The sequence below is a fragment of the Rhipicephalus sanguineus genome, chromosome 9 (assembly GCF_013339695.2).
Source record: "Rhipicephalus sanguineus isolate Rsan-2018 chromosome 9, BIME_Rsan_1.4, whole genome shotgun sequence".
NCBI classification, from domain to species: domain Eukaryota; kingdom Metazoa; phylum Arthropoda; class Arachnida; order Ixodida; family Ixodidae; genus Rhipicephalus; species Rhipicephalus sanguineus.
In genome coordinates this window covers 54,970,026-54,990,678 of record NC_051184.2, presented here as the reverse complement: position 1 = coordinate 54,990,678, position 20,653 = coordinate 54,970,026, and the positions used below count along the sequence as shown (strand labels likewise).

Sequence of the window (20,653 nt, the reverse complement as noted above, 5' to 3'; positions counted from 1 at the left end):
TCCCACTTTTTATGTAACGTTTCTAGCCTAAAAACCTGCCCTTGCTTAATTCACTACACCTTGTAAGGCCGTATTTCATTGGCGATGAACTATGTAGTTGGCCCTTTGCACCTTGTAAAGCGTGTAGCTTAAAGTGTATGTTCATATCTAAACAAAAATGATTAACTTTCTCGTATGACAGTGAGCATGTTCTTATCACTTCTTCTGTGGGTCATTTTAATGAAGTGTAAGAGTGAAGATGTTTCATGTTCACTAGTGTTGTAGGCTTTTGCAAACAAACACAGAAATGTTACAGTAAGCTGGCCTTCATGCGATTAAAGACAAGGTGAAGACATCTGTGATGAAAATGGACAGAAGGGCATGAGCCAAAGAAAAAAAATTGGCAGATCCCACTGTACCGTGGGAATCGGTGTTATGCGAAGCATGCGCGGAATGGTGACAGTGGCTTAATTTTTCACATTAAGCGAAACGTTACGGAATGGCGCTAGAGAAATGTGCAGGTGGTATACACATAATCATACGTTGAAGAGTCGCATATTAATTATATAACCAGTTGTTTACAGTTGCGAAACGATGCCAACAGCAACATGGGTGTTACGAACACCGGACTCGGTAAGCTGCTAGGTAGTGCTTATATACTTCAACACTGGATAGCGCGAATCCGAACAGCACAAAGATGAAACACGTATGCACAGGACAGGCGTTACTCGTAACGAACCTTCATTCACGAAAGTTTCCCTGGATATACACACAGCCGAGTGGCACGCGCAGGCGCACTGCACGTACGTTACAGTCACAGTTGCAGTTGTTACAGGCGTTACAGTTGTTAACTTGTCCGAACGCACGCACGTTTAACGAACCCGCGTGTATGTGTAGAAGGGGTTCTGGACAGTTCTTGAACAAGGTCATCATCACCGTGATCAGTGAGCACCAGCAGCTGGACCGGACTTCTTAATCGGATCCGTTTGTGACCGCGGCTACGTGGGTCTAAGCGTAGTGAAGTGCGAGGTATAGCACAGCTGGTGGAAATCCTGGATGCCTCTTACGATGAAATGATCTATGATGCCTCCTGTCCTGGACGTGGCAGCGAGGTTTGTTGATGCTCTGTCCACATTCAAGCGGTCTTTCACGCAGTATAAAGACCAGGCGTTGTTGGGTCTTGATAAATCAGCGTTGAAGTCACCGGTAATGATGAGAGGCCTAGGTTCTCTCGGCAGATTCATTGTAGGAAGAATTGACCCCTGTTTTTGCGTAATCAACGTGGTCCGCGTTGCAGACCACGGGAACGAGTGCATGATAGTTGAGCGTCTTCCAGAGTTGTTATGTCTTCAGGTTCCTCACTTTCCTTGCGTCCGCCGCGGTGGTGTAGCGGTTACGGTGCTCGGCTGCTGACCCGAAGGTCGTGGGTTCGATCCCGGCCGCGACGGTCGCATTTCGATGGAGGCAAAATGCTAGATGCCCGTGTACTGTGTGATCTCGGTGCACGTTATAGAATACCAGATAGCCAAAACTTCCGGAGCCCTTCGTCACGGCGTCTCTCATAATCATATCGTGGTTTTGGGACACAAAAACCCAAAAATTATTATTATTATCACTTTCCTCGCATGTCAACGTGTGTGTTAGCGGTTACTGTGTTGGTTGAGGCTTTGTATCACCTGTGGCACATACCCGCATAACATGAACTCTGGTATGCGGGTATGTGCCACACGTGACTGAGAGAAAGGGTTTCATGACGTCCGCGACAGGTATTTTGTGTTGTTCATGTCATGACCAGTGAATCGTGTTCGTCATACACTGATCCCCTGCTGTGCCAATTTTGGTACATTACAAGTTATGGAGACAACCAGGAGAGCGCCCAGACGTAGGCGACTAGATAGATAGATAGATAGATAGATACGTAGATAGAAACGCCCAAAGTGCCTGAGGTTCGCTAAGAAATGCTTCGCATTTAAAAAAAAGGCTTCAGCTGTTGGGTGCCACTGGAGACTATTTGAAAATATGTTTCATGTATTAGCAGTGCATACGTGATGATTTGTTTAGAGTGAATGTTCTAAAAGTCATATATGATTCTCAAATGTGAGCGGTTTTATTGGCCTGACATTGTTAGCAGTTTTTATGGAAACATTTCAGTACATGACTGGATGAATAATGATTGAATATGGGCTGAAGTTGCATAGTACTTTCATTGCATCCAAAAAGGGTGATGAAATAAGTAAGGCCATTATCCAGCGCCTATGTTAAAAAAGCTAACAACAGCAGTTCGGTGTACATAAGGATTGACAGCGCAATATACATACAGAAGCTGCCAGCAAGGCAACGCAAGAGCTCCAACAAATAGCAGTTTAAAAAATTAAAGGTAAACGTCTTAAAATTGGACGAATTCAGCTTTATTCGGTCTGCCTAATTTGCTTGTTTCTGATGGTAGTGAAGGGGCGAGAGAAATACCTGTGAATGGGAAGACATGATCCTAAGCTTGACATACCGTATGTTATTAGCTCCAACGGATTCGTATTTCGGTTTCTGGAGGCCCCCTTCGATCTTATGCGACATGGGAACCTTGACGAGTAGAAATCAGGGCTGTACTTAACAATTTGTTACGCTGAGAGGCTATAGCTTTGGCATCAGTGGCGAGATGACAGCTTGGACACTGATACTTCGATCCGGTGATGAGCTGGCTGGTTGAATTCTTCTTGTTTGACGAGTTCGTTCGCCTTCAGCGCTAACCGGCCGCGCTGTCTTTCGGAATCGTGCAGTGACGTTTGCACCTAGGTAGTGCGCGTATAACTTGGAACTCTGCGATGCTGCTGCGGCGGTATCACCTTTTGTTACTCGCATGGTTCAGTGTACGCTTCCTTAGGACTGACTGACCGGCGTTGTGCGGCGAACAGAGCTAGCTGTTGACATTCCAAAAATGCATCGCCTTCGTGTTACAATAACGCGTCGCATAGTTGGTCGGCACCTCTTAAAGGACGACAGCAGTGCTGCGTGACAGTAGTGAGCAGCGGACAGAAACAAACAAACAAAAAAGGCACGCGGACCTTGTTTGTAAACAGTGCGAGACGCGATCGATAGAGCCTGAGCAGTTTGGTTTGCTCGCCCAAGCAGACGACATTCGGAGCGAGATCACGCGAGAAACAACGCGAACCTTCGGGATTTGGGGGGCGATGCACGCTTACGTCACGCCTGCGGCCACTCCCCCTCCCTCTGTTTACTCCGCGAACGGCCTCGAAAGTTCTCGGCCCGTTCGCGACGACCGGCGTGTGTGCGGTTAGAGTTTAACAGTGTTAGTGTAACTAACGAGTAATGTAAATCAGTGTAACTAATGTGTGGTTAGTGTAGAACAACATAGGTTGTAGACACAAAGTTTTCATTTAATAATGACTGCGAACAAAACTACAAACCAAGAATTATTTAATGCCGCTCGCTTCGCCGCGCCAATGCAAGAAAAGAACGGTTTGAAATGGCTACACACCCACAGTGTATATAAACTTGAAATTCTCTCGACGTATAACGCATTTCTTCAACCTTCAAAACACCGACCATTCTAGCACAGGGCACGAAACCAAGGTGTTATCGAAACCTGCAGTGCTCGCTAGCAGACGACACGAGAGCTTTCTCGGCGCTTCGATCCGCCACAGACCAATCGCGGAGCGGCTCCGCTGACGTCACTGCCCTACTTCGCTCCTATTGGTCGTAGCTGCTCGCGGTGCTTCGGGGCGTTTCTAGAAAAGCGCGCGAACGGTATAAATCGCGCGCCGCTGCCGAGCCAAGGCAGATTCACTGCACTCAGTGAGCACTTGTTCTGAGCGGAACGCAAACTAACGCAACACAATCGTCATGCCTGGTAGAAAGTCTGACGCGCCGGCTATCGGCATCGACCTCGGCACCACGTACTCCTGCGTGGGTGTCTTCCAGCACGGCCGAGTGGAGATCATCGCCAACGACCAGGGCAATCGCACTACGCCGAGCTACGTAGCCTTCACGGACACGGAGCGGCTCATCGGCGATGCAGCCAAGGCGCAGACGGCAATGAACCCGGAGAACACGGTGTTCGACGCCAAGAGGCTGATCGGGCGCCGCTACGACGACCCCAAGATCCAGGACGACCTCAAGCACTGGCCCTTCAAAGTGGAGAACGACGGAGGCAAGCCCAAGATCAGCGTCGAGTTCAAGGGCGAGCGCAAGCGCTTCAACCCGGAGGAGATCAGCGCCATGGTTCTCACCAAGATGAAGGAGACCGCCGAGGCGTACTTGGGAAAGCGAGTGAGCGACGCCGTCATTACGGTGCCTGCTTACTTCAACGACTCTCAGAGGCAGGCCACCAAGGACGCCGGAGCTATTGCGGGTCTCAACGTGCTGCGCATCATCAACGAACCGACCGCAGCCGCTCTCGCCTACGGACTGGACAAGAATCTGCGGGGTGAGAAGAACGTCCTCATCTTCGACCTGGGAGGAGGCACCTTCGACGTCTCAATACTGACAATCGACGAGGGCTCCATGTTCGAGGTCCGATCCACGGCGGGTGACACCCACCTGGGAGGTGAGGACTTCGATAACCGGATGGTTGAGCACTTCGTGCAAGAGTTCCAACGCAAACACCGCAAGGACCTCAGAAAAAACCCGAGAGCAATACGGCGACTGCGCACCGCCTGCGAGCGTGCCAAGAGGACCCTGTCCAGCTCCACCGAGGCGAGCATCGAAATAGACGCTCTCTTCGAAGGCATTGACTTCTACAGCAAGCTCACCCGGGCTCGATTCGAGGAACTCTGCATCGACCTGTTCCGAAGCACGCTTGAGCCGGTGGAGCGCGCTCTCAGAGATGCCAAGATGGACAAGGCACAGATCCACGACGTCGTGTTGGTGGGTGGCTCTACGCGCATCCCCAAGGTGCAGAAGCTGCTCCGAGACTTCTTCAACGGCAAGGAACTGTCTATGGGAATCAACCCGGACGAAGCTGTCGCATATGGAGCTGCAGTTCAGGCAGCTGTCCTGAGCGGTGACTCTAGCGAAGCCATCCGCGACGTGCTGCTGGTGGACGTGGCTCCGCTGTCCCTGGGAATCGAGACGGCAGGCGGAGTCATGACCCGCATCGTGGAGCGGAACACTCGCATCCCCTGCAAGACGTCCAAGACCTTCACGACTTACTCGGACAACCAACCCGCGGTCACCATCCAGGTCTTCGAAGGCGAGCGCGCCCTCACCAAGGACAACCACCTTCTGGGAACGTTCAACCTGAACGGCATCCCTCCGGCACCACGCGGCGTTCCTCAGATCGAGGTGACGTTCGACATGGACGCCAACGGTATCCTCCAGGTCTCGGCTAGGGACAACAGCACGGGCAAACAGGAGAGCATCCGGATCACGAACGACAAAGGACGCCTGTCCAAGGAGGACATCGAGCGCATGCTCGCCGAAGCCGAGAAGTTTAAGCAGGAGGACGATGCTCAGCGCGAGAGGGTTGCCGCCAGGAACACTCTGGAGACTTACGTCTACGGAGTCAAGCAAGCAGCCGAAGAAGCCGGGGAAAAACTGTCCTCTACGGACAAGGACACCGTGCTCTCCAAGTGTCGCGAGACCATCTCGTGGATCGACGCCAACAGCCTGGCTGAGAAGGAGGAGTACGAACACCGGCTCAAGGAACTGCAGCAAGTCTGCATGCCCATCATGAGCAAGCTACACCAGGGACAAGGAGCACAGGGTCCGAAGCACGGTGCCAATCCGAGCCAGTCGGGACCTACCATCGAAGAAGTGGACTAAATCAATTCCTGTTAACCTAGTCATTCATCTGTCATTCCTTTATGTATACATAGCTAGGTCATGTTTTCATAATCATCTATATAATTTGTGAACTGTGGTGGTTGTATATACTGAGGTGTCACAATAAAGGGACTTTAAAAAAAAAAAAAAAAGGTGTGTATGGCCTTGTTCTTTGGGTGGAATGTGGCACTTGGGCTAATGCCCACTGTGCTGCTGTTTCACCTCACAAAAAAACGGAATTAATTTGAATCTATTACTTTCAATAAAGGCTTTGAAATGAGTGGTAATGTGTGCTTGCATCCGCTGAAATTATTTACTTTTAGGATAGCGATATTACTCGTTAAATATGTGGTTGCGCAGGGAAATATGACCCTCCAGAGGTCATGGAGGCAGTGTTCTGTTGAAGTTGGAAATAGTTTTCTGATGTCTGAACAGAATTCAAATGTGGCTTGCATAAGGATTTCATCTATATACACGAAAGGAGATCGCGGTGCAAAGAATAGCTGATTAATCGAAAAGTAGTTCTGGCGCCCCTTGTGGGCGTGCTATTAAATTTACCACCGTCACCTTCCCTCCGTGTGCTAAGGCACACGCCTCCGGACTTTGTAAATAAAGTTTTTCCGATCCAATCCGACCTTCCCTCTCTGGGCTAAATGGCTAAAGGTAAGCCGCTAGCGGGCGCATAACCTATTTTTCGAATTTAGTCGTTTTCGTGAAATCGACACAGGAATGTAGAACCTATACAGGCAAATGAGGTAAGTAAGTGTGTATGCGATGGCGTTAATAGACCGCCGTAGTGCTTCGCAGCCAGTGCGGTGAGAACTTAATTGCTCATTCTTGTTGTCTCCGTAAGCACTACAGATATGAATAAGACAATATGGCGTGCGTCACATCATCTGAGTGCATCTTTATGTAGATGCCAATATGTGTAATAAAAAAAAAAACCATGAGCTATTCCACTTTGTGATGGTTGATGACTACAGCAAAGCTATGTAGCACATGACATGGCACGGGAGTGACACGCAACTTTAATGAGATGTAAAGAAAGGCGCGACACTTTTTAATTTAGCATATGCTCCTTTAAAACACTTCCACCTCGGTATGCATGGGCCAGGAGTGTAGTGCACATGTTATTAATTAATTAATATATATATATATATATATATATATATATATATATATATATATATTTGCTTAATTACTTGTTGTTCAACTGATAAATTCTACTTCTCTGCTTTTTTGTGGGCCAGTGGCATGGGTCGGCAAAAGATGTGGAGCTCACTCAGACTCACTCACCAAACTTTTCCTCAACCGTACTCCCTCGGACTCGCTAAATTTTTTCTCAGCCGGACTGGCTCGGAATCAAACTCACCAAAATATTACACACTCAGACTCACGGCTCGATCTGAGCCTGAGTGAATCTGAGTGAGTGGACTCACGAGTCCGTTAGCGTATAATTAGAGTTTTCGATCATGGTGTCAATGCACTTTAACGCCAATATCTCGCATAATTGGCCGCTCTACCGTGCGCATTTCGATCTTTTTTCTTCAAAAAGGTGTTATCAGTGGTTGTAATCCAGTAAGAACAGTTTTATTGAAAGATATGACTCACACGAGATGTTTTTATCAAGAAATTCCCGTGAAAGTGTTCGCGGGAAGGAGTACACCCCCCTCCCCCCCCCCATCAACACTTCGCCTCTCATCGGTAAGTTTATTGAGCTGGCGCATGAAAGCTACGGGGTCGAAGTATGTGTGAGTATAAACGTGAGCAGACATAAGGCTGATAGTAACGCTGAAGTTGAGTAGTGCCCAGTGGTGAGTAGTGGGGTTAGCCAAATTTCTGTGGCACATCGCTGCTATGGGTTTTCCTTTGAATAGATAATTTTTTTTTCTGTGAATTTATCTGCATCGCTAATTGTTGACAACGTAACTTTGCGTGTAGTTACTAATCGCCTAGTTACATACAGCTTGGCTGTAAAAAATGTTTTCGTAGTTGCTCTAGAACGATAGCGTATGGCCTAGAATGTGCATCGTTGGCAGTCAATTAATTCTCGATATTTATTGCGCTGTTTTCTTGCGAAGCATTGTGTGCTAGCTGGGATTTTAGAAGCGGTTGAATGGAACGCGCCATAATACTTTCCTCTCCGCGCCTATTCCCATCGATAGCCCGCTATCACGTGCCCGCGTTTCAAATTCGAATTTACCGGGTATAAAGCGTACCTGGACATGTGGCGTCATCCAGCGGATAAAAAGAACACTACCGTTTGGCTTGCTTGCTTGTTTTGGTTTTCCGCCGCGCGGTCTTTTTAACCGACCGTTCCGTGCAGCGAATTTTCCTTTTAAATGCGAATTATTTTTCAGCGAACCTCAGGCGCTTTGGCCGTTTCTTTATTTCTTTCTTTCCATCCATCCATCCATCCGCCTACGTCTGGGCGCTCTCCTGGTCGTCGTTTCCATATCTTGTAATATACCAAAATTGGCATAGCAGGGGATCAGTGTATGACGAACACGATTCACTGGTCACGACACGAATAACGCAAAACGCCTGACGCGTACGTCATGAAACCCTTTCCCTCGTTCATCTGCGGCACATAGCCGCATACCGCAGTTCATGTTATGCGGGTTTGTGCCACAGGTCATTCACAGCGAACATACAGATTAAAACGCAAGGCAAGTGAGGGAGCTGAAGACAGATCACCCCTGGAAGGCGCTCAACTGCCATCCACTCGTCCAGGTGCTCTGCATTTCTTATGAGGATGGGCGATGGCCTCATGCTGACCGAGCATCATTTCAGATTGATTGAGAGCCGCTTTGACGCAGCACATCACTACCGCATACCCCTCAATAGAATTGAAATGGGTGCCCTTGGGACTGCGAACCACCACAACCTCGCTAGAAAATTATCTCGTGTAAGAAGACACAGTTTCCCCTTGCGCAAACAAACGCCATAACTATGTATAAGTCACAAAAGGCCACATTCGCCCAGGTAGTCTACGGATACGATAATCGCCATCCACTGAAGTTGGTCTACGTATCACTTTCCAGGGCTACCGGCCTCGATGGTCTATACCTCACCAACGCAAAAGGTGACTTCAAATTTCGACATGTCGCCGGCGCTATCGACAGTCAGTCTGTCGACGACGTGACCCGGCTAGCAAACAGGGCAAACAAGCCTCTAGACATTGTCTTGGACCGGGCTTCCACCTTCATTCGGTACCGCAACCACAACAATCACCTTACTCTCGCCGCTCTCAACATGCAGTCTGTGCATGCGCACGCGCACGACTTCGAAAAAGACGCGCTGCTCACAGAAACTGGCGTGTTAGCACTTTCTGAAACCTGGAGCGATGAGCCTACTGCAATCATCTTCATCATCATCAGCCTGTCTACGCCCACTGCAGGCCAAAGACCTCACCCATGTTCCGCCAATCAACCCGGTCCTGCAATCACGGGATTCCAATGTGTCGTCCACGGCAAGCGGCCTCATTGCAGGTGTGGCGGCGTGGGCACATATAAGAACACGGCGATGCGCAACGTCAACGTAGGCCGCATCCCGCTTCGCCGGCCGCCAGACACAGAACACACACAGACAAGCAACGGAATTGGCGACGTCTGCGTTGCGCACATCAATCACAACAACAAAGACATTGCGCTCACCGCCATCTACGTGAGAACTGTCAAGAACCCCTTTCACACATGCACACGGGTTCGTGAAACGTGCGTGCGTTCTCCATCACAACGGACGATAAGTATAAGCACTGCGTATCAGCTTACCGCGTCTTGTGTTGGCAGTACGTATGTTCCCGTTGGCATCGTGACCCAACTGTAAACAACTGGTTATGCAACACATGTGCGACTCTTCAAGATATGTGTGTACCATTTCGTAACGGTTCGCTCAATGTAAAAAAATTACGCCACAGTCACCTTCCCGCCGCATGCTTCGCATAACATCGATTCTCACGGTACGTGGGATCTGCCCATTTTTTTTTTTTTTTGGGGGGGGGGGGGGGGGAGAGTTTTCAGCTGTAATTGTGGACGAAGGGGAAAAAGGGAATTTTCGCGATGTTGCAGGGAATTTCAGGAATTGTGAAATTTCCCTATGACGACCAATACACAGTGGTCACAGACAGCGCGCTTTCTGCTTCCGCAATCGCTTTTACCGCATGCAGCACGCAAAAGCATAGCCATTCAGATTCGTTTCTTATAAGTACGTGGAGTGATTTATAGTTCAATACGGGTGTTAAGACTCGAAGACCACGACGTATGCACAACGAACTTACAGCACAGGAGTTACGAAGGGCATGCTTTCGTGTTGCGCAGGAGCGCAGGCGCTATTCATGATTTTAGTAGCCGCGTAAACACGTCACGCAAGTGTATTACGTATACATATGTGTGTGTGTAGGCGTGCACATTACTACCATTGTGCAGGGAAATATGCTGGAAATTCTTTTTTTCCGGTATGCTGGGAAAAATGCCCGAAACATGGAATTTTCATGTCTCGGGGTATAACATCACTGAGCCGATGCAGTTTCTAACATCGCGTCGATGCCCCGCGTGTTAAATTTTCGATACTGGCAGCATCGGTAACCCGCAGGCATGGTCGTCGGCAAGGGGGGGGGGTGCAAAAGGAACGGTTGGTGAGCCTAAATAGATTAAGGTGGAGAAGTGGAACTGTTGAACGCTTGCTGAACTTCGTCTTACGACAAAGCGTATGCAGGCCGACGCGGAGCCGAAAGAACGAAGCTTAAGACAAGTCCGTGCACTACCCATCATTCCCATGCTGGCTGAAGCACCATGCATTGCAACTATAGACACTAGCGCCAGAGTTCCCTCTAGTAAATCATTGCAGGAAACTCTATGGTTTTAGGAGCCTCGCGATCGTACGCGAAGTGCGGTCTCATGTCTCGCGTTGGCGTTACGCAGGTCCCTCGTTTGATGCACATCCAAGCAGGCTGCAATTTTGAACGTCAGCGTCGCCGAAGGGCGCGATTTTGTCTGTCTGAGTCCGAGCTAGCGTAGCGACAGTCAAACGCCAGAGCCAAGAGTTGGCGTTGGACACAGGTCTAAAGAGAGAAACGGAAGCGAAACCCCAGCGCCGCGAGTTAGAGGCACCGCTGTGGGATCAGCTAACAGTGGAAGAACGATAGAAAAGAGACCATACAACAGAAAGTAGGTAATCGCAAAACAAATCAGATGATCAGAAGAAAAAAACAGAAAAGGACTGAAAATATCACGTAATCACACGAAAACAACAGAACAGAGCGAAAACGAGCAGACAAACTCAAGAAAAGAACACAAAAGAACAGAAAAGGGCTGATAGACACCAAACACAAGGGGATTACTACCGAATCAGTCCTCCGCAGTTGGTACAACTTTCACTTGGGGTAGAACTGTCTTTTATTTCTTTTTTTAGCTTTCTATCGGCGCAAGCTGCTCACTGCGTACGGTAATGTGGTGAGAGGATCAAAGGGGCTGATAGGAGCCTTGTCGACTGAAAAAAAAAAAAAAGCTACGTCCTCACGAGGACGGTACGGTGTTTCCGTAATTACCGTACGGAAATGCCGCAGTGCGTCAACAAACCGGTCCGGAAAGTTAACAGGTGTACACTCTTCAGCGAGTGTCGTTTTCCTCCCCGGATCGCATCACTGCCGCCTTGCGCTTATCTCAAAGTCTCGAGCGTGTTCTAAAGGTCAGAATTCTTATCTGCCACGTTTCGGCGTCACTTGCCGGTTACCACGCACGGCAAGATTTTTATTTTTCGCGAGAGGACGGTCAGTTGTCGACCTTCGCGTCGTAGACAATCGATCCTATATTCTTGAGTGCGGCAGCGCGGTTCGTAATAGTCGCACGTTGCTTCCTGTTAAACAAGTAGCAATATCTGGGGTCTTACGGATCCAAACTGCGATATGATTATGAGGGACGCCGTTCTGGAGGGCTCCGGAAATTTCGACCACATGGGGTTCTTTAACGTGCACTGACATCGAACAGTACACGACAGGCCCGTAGCCTAGGGGGGGGGGGGGGCGCCCCGCCCCTTCGAAATTTTTATGATACAGGACGTTTTACCGAAAATAAATAATGAAAATAGGCGTTTTTCTCAAATAGTAAAGGCTTTCATCAAGTGCCCCCCTCCTTAAAAATTTCCTGGCTACGGGCCTGGTACACGGGTCTCTATGTAGCATTTCGCCTATACATCGAAATGCGACCGCCGCGGCCGGGTTCCAATCCGCGAGCTTCGGGTCAGCAGCCGAGCGTCGTAACCACCGTGCCGCCGCCGCGGACTGGTTGGAAATTGCTGATATATTTTATGAATCTGTTTTACAAATTGTCTATTCTGAAAAAGTTCATGTTTCATAATGATAACGTGAAAGATTTCGTGTGTATTCCGCAGTTTTCCTTACAATGTTTTTCCGTAAATAATTTTTTCCTACTATAATTAAAAACTCACAGGCTGCCTTTATACATTCGCCTAAGGTGACTCGTAGGCGAAAGCCATCTTCTCTTGTTATTCTCAGTCGATTGCACGATTCCCCACGCCGGAAAGCTTTCTGCACCTAGCGTTGTTTTGCACCGCCTCCGGGATCGGAGGCATTGCGAGCTTTCTGCACCTCACGTGCCTCCAGGATCGGCCCACTTACGACCAAGCGACGGTGTCATGTGATAACGGCATAATGTGACGTCATGATGACGTCAGAAATTTTGGAGGCGTGATGTCATCACATAATGATTGATTGCATCACTCGTGTTGACGGCGCCGACGGTCAATTTTTCGCGTTTGATGAGGCACTTAGGCTTTCGCCTTAAAGGGACACTAAAGAGCAAAACGATTTTTCTCGCATTAGTAAAGTAGTCTTCCACGATACCAAAAACACCACGCTTGCTGCGAGAAGACGCTTAACAAGTGAGAAAACGCGCAAAAAGAAAATACAGGTGGCGACACCACCTTGGAATTCCCGCACCACTTGCCGTGATGTCACATAATTTTGACGGTGCCTGCTTGGTTCTACGTAGTTCCTAATCGGTTAAATCGAAGTACATTGTCCTCTGAGGGGGCAAGAGACTTGACATAACGAGTTTGTGGAAATTTCGTCGAGCCAGTGGCGCCAAAATACGTTAAATGCTCTTTGAAACCTTTTACGTCACGAATTACAAAGTTCGGCGCGAAATTTAAGAATGAAACTTTGAACTTGGTTTTCTCCTCTAATAATAAACCTATGGTGGTGAAATAAACTACACAAGAGTTCTCCGAGCACACTTTATCAATCTAAACCAATTCATTGTTTCTCTTTAGTGTCCCTTTAATAAACACATGCGCCTGTCGTGTGTAGTACGTCTCTTCTGTCGTCCGTTAATTTTAGCGCAGCCGTGAAACGAGTTACAGGTTTATCGAACGGCGTTTTTTTAACAGCGAAGCTGTTTTTTAAGCTCGCCGTAATATTTGCCTGTCGGAAACAGCAATGATGAACCCCGATGGGTGAAAAAACGAGTACAGGGAGAGAGAAAGAAAGAGAGAAATGCCCGGCGAAACAAAACCCGCGAGCCCTCGATCCGAAGGCGAGCGTCCTAACCACTCGGCTATCCAGGCACGCTAGCAGAGCATAGCGTAGCCTTGTATAGTATATTGTAGCAAGGGGGTGGGAAAGGGAAGTGAGGATGAGGAGGAGAGATGTGATGGTGAGCAGATTGGAAAGGAGGAGGGGAGAGAGTAAAGCGTAGCAGTGAAAGAATGAGAAAGAGAGAAATAGAAAGAATGAAAAAGAGAAAGAAATAGAGTGATATGTAGACAGAGAAAAGGATAGAAAGAAGAAGGATGCAAGCGAAAATAGAGAGAAAGGGGGGGGGAAGAAGAAATAGAGAGAGAGAGAGACAAATAAATAAATAGAAATAAACAGAGAAAAAAGACATAGAGAAAACAGAGAGAAAAAGAAAGAAATAGACGAAGAAAGAAGAGAAAATTGGCAAACCTTAGCAATACGGCAAAAGCCAGGACTGCATAGGTGCCCAGCAGCTCCGCTTTCTCTTTATCGTTGCGCCTCCAGTGCAAACCACGCTAATTTTTTAAATATTTTTTTTTAGTCACGCGAGCGGCACAAATGCAATACGTTCAACTTAGAAGATTAAATAAGAAGGGTGGCTTTCACCTTCGAGTCGTCTTAGTCGAATGCGTGAAAAACCGCGCGGCTTTTCAACCGCATTTTGTGGTTGGTCGTGAAGGACGTGGCGCGTTTATTGACAGCAAGAAATTTCACATTTTCTCCTCATATATCAGCAGCATACGTGCGTTGAACGGGTCACGAAACGAGGCTCGGAGTGGTTGGAGCAGGCTGTCTTTATTTGTTATTTTGTTCTTTTTCTCTGTGGAAGCGAAGAGAAAAGGACGCCAAGGGTACACACTTAACATTTTTACACCCTTGAGGGTGTAAACGACATTAACACCCTTTTTACACCATGAAGGGTGTAAAAATGTTTAGTGTGTACACGAGGAACAGCGAAATGCGATTGAACGATACGGTTGAATGATGCCATACTCGTAATCACAATATTGCCACGCTCGCTTCTTCTTTTATTTTGATGTGTTCGAGTTTGACCAGCAAGGACGGTTATCAACGCTCGACGCTGGCCGTGAAGCAGTGCTCGAGAAGCTTCACGATTTTAGTAGATCGCTTTGTTAAGATTGCGTGCCGCACGCAAATGTTCCAGCTTTGTCGAGACATAACGCCGCCACCAGCGATATTGCTGGAAAGTTCCATAGCGCCTGTATAAAAGCCGACGCGCTTGACCGCTTGTCAGTTGATCGACGGACGACGCCCTGTTCGCCGCTATATTTGTACAGCGTGTATTGCTGTAGTTCTAGTTCTCATTTTCCGGCCACAAGTTCGGCCAAATAAACAGTTTCATCCTGCAAACGCCGACTGCTGTCTTCATCGACGTCACGACCACGTGACATCTGGTGGAGGTGCTGCTTCGCTCATGTTCCGGTCGCCCCCGTCAGGCCGTGAACCCAGTCCGGGCCGCAACGAAGACATCGACGCCTACCCCGAACAGCGAGCAAGCCGCAGGACACAAGGACTACCTCCAGAATACCAGCCTTTACCCGACAAGACCAGGAAGACCCCGACCATGACCAACACAACAGCGACAATGACAGCAACCATGCCGCTTGCACCCGTGCTGCTACAGCGCCCAAAGGAACCACCGACCTTTCACGGATCATCTGCTGAAGACCCGGAAAGTTGGCTGGAGAAGTACGACCGCGTCGCCATTTTTAACGAATGGACCGATGAACACAAGTTAAGACACGTCTACTTCGCCTTGGAGGACTCTGCCCGAACTTGGTTCGAGAACCAAGAGCGAAGCCTCACGACGTGGGACATTTTTCGCACAAGATTCCTTGCCACATTCACGAGTGTCGTCCGCAAGGAGAGGGCCGAAGCTCTGCTGGAAACCCGTGTGCAGCTTCCAAACGAGAACGTGGTGCTGTACGCGGAAGAGATGAGCAGACTGTTCCGACACGCCGACCCAGCCATGCCCGAGGACAAGAAAGTCCGCTTGCTCATGCGAGGGGTAAAGCAAGAGCTCTTCGCTGGGCTAATGCGGAACCCACCGTCGACAGTCCAAGAGTTCGTCTCAGAGGCGACGACGATTGAGAAGACGTTGGAAATGCGCAACCGGCAGTATAATCGCCGATCGATTCAAGACAACCCAGTTGTTCATGCTGTCGGCTCCGACGACCTGCGCGAAACGATCCGAGCGATCGTGCGGGAAGAACTACGCAAGCTCTTACCCTCACCACAGACTGAAGTTGCGTCGATCGCTGACATCGTCCGAGAGGAAATCCAGCAGTCTCTGGGCACCCCCGAGTCAGCGCAGCCGCAGCTGCAAGCAGTGACCTATGCTGCTGCAGCCCGACGCAACGTCCCCCCTCCTCGCCCAGGTCAAGACGCCGCGCCGCCTCAACAGTTCCGCCGCCAGGCACCACCGCCGCCGCCACCGACGTCATACCGCCCGCCAGCCGGCCAACGATACACGCCGAGGAAGACCGACGTTTGGCGCGCCCCCGACCACCGCCCACTCTGTTACCATTGCGGAGAAGCTGGCCACACTTACCGCCGCTGCCAGTACCGACAGATGGGACTGCGTGGATTCGCCATCGACGCGCCGCGTCCACAGCGAGGGGAAAAACCACGTGACATCGCCGACTACCTCGCGGGAACGCAATGGACGCCCCGACAACCTTCCCGTTCACCGTCGCCAGGCCGCTACGTCTCTCCCCAACGCCGACCATACACTGGCCCAACTCGGGGCCGGTCACCTAGCCCGTATCCGGAAAACTAAGGACAGCAACCGATGGAGGTGCGGTTGCTGTACGACGAAATACCGAAGATCCTCCGCCGCCGACGACGACGCCACGACGAAACCTTCAGGACACGACGCGAACCAGACAGAGCCCTGACGAAGAAACCTCGCGGATCGATGTAGACCTGACGACGCAACGTGGAAGCAGCGGTACAAACCGACGTAGCCGTGACCCGACGCCGCGGCCTAACTGCAACGCAAGACGACGAACTAGCGACCTCGACGTTCTTATCGACGGCCACAGCATCACAGCCCTCGTCGACACCGGAGCCGACTATTCTGTCATCAGTGGACCGTTCGCCACGAAGCTGAAGAAAGTTAGGACAGCCTGGGAAGGCCCCGAAATCCGGACAGCTGGAGGTCACCTCGTAACGCCAGAGGGAATCTGCACAGCGAGACTCACCATTAACAACAGGATTTATCCCGCGAACTTCGTAATTCTGCCGCGTTGCTCGAGAGATGTCATCCTTGGTATGGACTTCTTAGGCCTTCATGGTGCAATCATCGACCTGAGGTCTAAGTCAATAACACTGTCCACGGAAAAGGCACTACCGCCGCACACTCCGCCAAGAAAGCACGCCTTGAATGTGCTGGAAGACCAGGTCACCATTCCACCTCGCTCCAGCGTCATCATTTCCGTCGGCACTCAGAAATCAGCAGACCTCGAAGGCGTTGTTGAAGGCGACAAGCACCACTTGATTAACCGCAAGATTTGCGTCGCAAGAGGAGTAGCAGAGCTGCGGGCAGGGAAAGCAACAGTTATGCTCACGAATTTCAGCAACGAGTACAAGCACGTGAGCAAAGGCACGACGGTCGCCTACATCGAAGAAATCGTAGAAGCCAGCAATGCTTTCGGCCTCACCGATTCTCCCGAGCCTACTCCGACGAATAAAGCGCCGCAACCAGCTTTCGACATCAATCCCAGCCTTCAGAAGCACAAACAAGAACAGCTCAAAACCCTGCTCTTGCAATACAAGGACTGCTTTTCGTTGTCGTCAAGAATTAGGCAGACTCCCGTGGCAAAACATCGCATCATAACAGAGGAAAGCGCCAGACCACTCCGTCAGAGCCCGTACAGAGTTTCGACGCGAGAACGCGAGGCCGTGAAGAAACAGGTTGACGAAATGCTACGCGACGACATCATCCAGCCGTCGAAGAGTCCGTGGGCATCCCCGGTGGTGCTAGTGAAGAAGAAGGATGGGACTCTACGTTTTTGCGTCGATTATCGTCGCCTGAACAAAGTCACGAAGAAGGACGTGTATCCCCTTCCCCGGATAGACGACACCCTGGATCGATTACACAACGCAAAGTACTTTTCGTCGATGGACCTCAAGACCGGTTACTGGCAAATAGAAGTCGACGAGAGAGACCGAGAAAAGACTGCTTTTATAACACCAGACGGCCTGTTCGAGTTCAAGGTCATGCCCTTTGGTCTTTGCTCGGCACCTGCGACTTTTCAACGGGTTATGGACACAGTACTGGCCGGCTTGAAGTGGCAGACGTGCCTCGTGTACTTGGACGACGTCGTTGTGTTTTCCTCAAACTTCGACGAACACCTTCGGCGCCTTGAAGTTGTACTTCAAGCAATCAAGACCTCCGGACTCACCTTGAAGCCTGAAAAGTGCCGCTTCGCGTACGAGGAGCTCTTGTTCTTGGGTCACGTGATCAGCAAGGATGGTGTTCGCCCGGACCCGCGGAAAACAACTGCCATCGCTGACTTCCCGACTCCCACCGACAAGAAGGCCGTACGCCGTTTCCTCGGCTTGTGCGCCTATTACAGACGTTTCGTCAAGGAATTTTCACGGATCGCCGAGCCACTGACGCAACTCACGAAGACCGACGTCGAATTCAGGTGGGAAACGTCGCAAGTTCAAGCATTTCAAGAATTGAAACGACGCCTGCAGACGCCTCCCATACTTGCGCATTTCGACGAATACGCCGATACGGAAATCCACACCGACGCAAGCAGCGTAGGACTTGGCGCCGTCCTTGTGCAAAAGACCGACGGAATCGAAAGGGTTATCAGTTATGCTAGCCGGTCGCTATCAAAGGCAGAAATCAACTACTCCACAACAGAAAAGGAGTGCCTGGCCATCATCTGGGCTACATCGAAGTTTCGCCCCTACCTCTACGGCCGGCCCTTCAAAGTTGTGAGCGACCACCACGCCTTGTGTTGGCTAGCTAACTTGAAGGACCCTTCAGGTCGCCTCGCACGATGGAGCCTACGACTTCAAGAATTTGACATAACCGTCGTTTACAAGTCCGGAAGAAAACACTCCGACGCTGACTGCCTGTCCCGCGGCCCCGTCGACCCACCGCTGCAGGACGACATGGAGGATGACTGCTTCTTGGGAACCATAAGTGCCGAAGACTTCGCCGAACGACAGCGAGCGGACCCAGAACTCAGGGGCCTTGTGGAATACCTCGAGGGCAGGACCACCGTTGTTCCCAAGGCATTCACGCGAGGACTGACGTCGTTTTTCTTGCGCAACTGTGTTCTCCTTAAGAAGAACTTCTCGCCGCTTCGAGCCGATTCCCTTCTCGTAGTGCCCTCGACACTGCGACCAGAGGTCCTCCAGGCTCTGCATGACGACCCGACGTCTGGACACCTGGGTGTTTCTCGCACGCTCGCAAGAATACAGGAAAAGTACTACTGGCCGCGCCTTGTCGCCGACGTAACTCGCTACGTCAAGACCTGCCGGGACTGTCAGCGACGCAAGACACCGCCGACTAGGCCAGTCGGACTTCTGCAGCCTATCGAGCCACCTCAACGGCCGTTCCAGCAAATTGGGATGGACTTACTGGGGCCGTTCCCGACGTCCAATACCGGAAACAAATGGATCGTCGTAGCTACCGACTACCTCACCCGCTACGCCGAGACAAGGGCCCTACCCAGAGGCAGTGCCGCCGAGGTAGCAAAGTTCTTCGTTGAGAACATCCTCCTGCGTCATGGCGCCCCAGAGGTCCTCATCACCGACAGAGGTACGGCGTTTACTGCTGACCTAACTCAGGCAATACTGAGATACAGCCAAACAAGCCACCGCCGGACCACAGCGTACCACCCACAGACCAATGGCCTCACCGAGCGGCTAAACAAGACCATCGCCGACATGCTGGCCATGTATGTCGACGTCGAACACAAGACGTGGGATGCCATCCTTCCGTATGTGACCTTCGCATACAACACGGCCATGCAAGAAACGACGCAAATGACGCCGTACAAGCTGGTCTACGGAAGGAGCCCGGCAACGACGCTCGACGCAATGCTACCAACCGCCACCGACGAAGACGATCTCGACGTTGCCGCCTATTTGCAACGCGCCGAAGAAGCTCGATAGCTCGCCCGCCTGCGCATCAAGAACCAGCAGAGGGTCGACAGCCGTCACTATAATCTTCGACGACGCCACATGGAGTACCAACCCGGTGACCGTGTGTGGGTCTGGACGCCGATACGCCGACGTGGGCTCAGTGAAAAACTTCTTCGGCGATACTTCGGCCCATACAAGGTGCTTCGACGTCACGGCGCTCTTGACTACGAGGTCGTCCCGGACGGCATTACGAACTCCCAGCGACGCCGCGCACGACCTGAAGTCGTCCATGTCGTGCGCCTTAAGCCGTTTTTTGCGCGTTAGCGAACCTGAGAACTCTACTTTTTCCTTTTTTATTGTAATTTATTTGTGTATGCACTTGTTTTTTCCTTTGCATGTTCTGTTGCAAGCATCGGGACGATGCTTTTTCAGAGGGGGGCAATGCCACGCTCGCTTCTTCTTTTATTTTGATGTGTTCGAGTTTGACCAGCAAGGACGGTTATCAACGCTCGACGCTGGCCGTGAAGCAGTGTTCGAGAAGCTTCACGATTTTAGTAGATCGCTTTGTTAAGATTGCGTGCCGCACGCAAATGTTCCAGCTTTGTCGAGACATAACGCCGCCACCAGCGATATTGCTGGAAAGTTCCATAGCGCCTGTATAAAAGCCGACGCGCTTGACCGCTTGTCAGTTGATCGACGGACGACGCCCTGTTCGCCGCTATATTTGTACAGCGTGTATTGCTGTAGTTCTAGTTCTCATTTTCCGGCCACAAGTTCGGCCAAATAAACAGTTTCATCCTGCAAACGCCGACTGCTGTCTTCATCGACGTCACGACCACGTGACAATATGAAGCCGACAGAACAAAATAAGAACAGTGGGAAATTGGAAATGAATTGTTGCATTTTTAATGAAATGTGTGTAAGAGACAGGCAAAAGGGAATAAATGTGGACGAAACAATGACTAGCTTGCCATCGCGGGTTATTTCTATTTCCCTTTACCTTATAATTTCTTCATTTGAGTCTGAATAAACGAACTAATGATACTATTGCTTTCGCTCTCCTAGCTCGGTTCAGTTGTTGTGAATTTTTCGAAATCGCGGAAACAGTATGCAAGCACAGAACGAAAAAAAAAAAACGATAACAGAATATCTGAAAAATAAATAAAATAAGTGGCACGTAATGTGGCAGTTTGGTTCGACAGCGTGAAATTTGAACGCTGCAGGTAAACAAGC

General features: G+C 50.1%; 1 protein-coding gene and 1 long non-coding RNA gene across 2 annotated transcripts in view; both read left to right on the top strand.

The window, feature by feature from the left end:
- The window catches only part of LOC119405188 (uncharacterized), a 114,494-nt gene that overhangs the window by 11,079 nt on the left and 82,762 nt on the right, over positions 1-20,653 (top strand). The window lies entirely within an intron of this gene.
- Positions 3,765-5,869, top strand: LOC119405184 (heat shock protein 68). Its single transcript, XM_037671996.2, has one exon. The coding sequence runs from the start codon at positions 3,838-3,840 to the stop codon at positions 5,755-5,757; it is 1,920 nt and encodes a 639-aa protein (XP_037527924.1). The 5' UTR covers positions 3,765-3,837; the 3' UTR covers positions 5,758-5,869.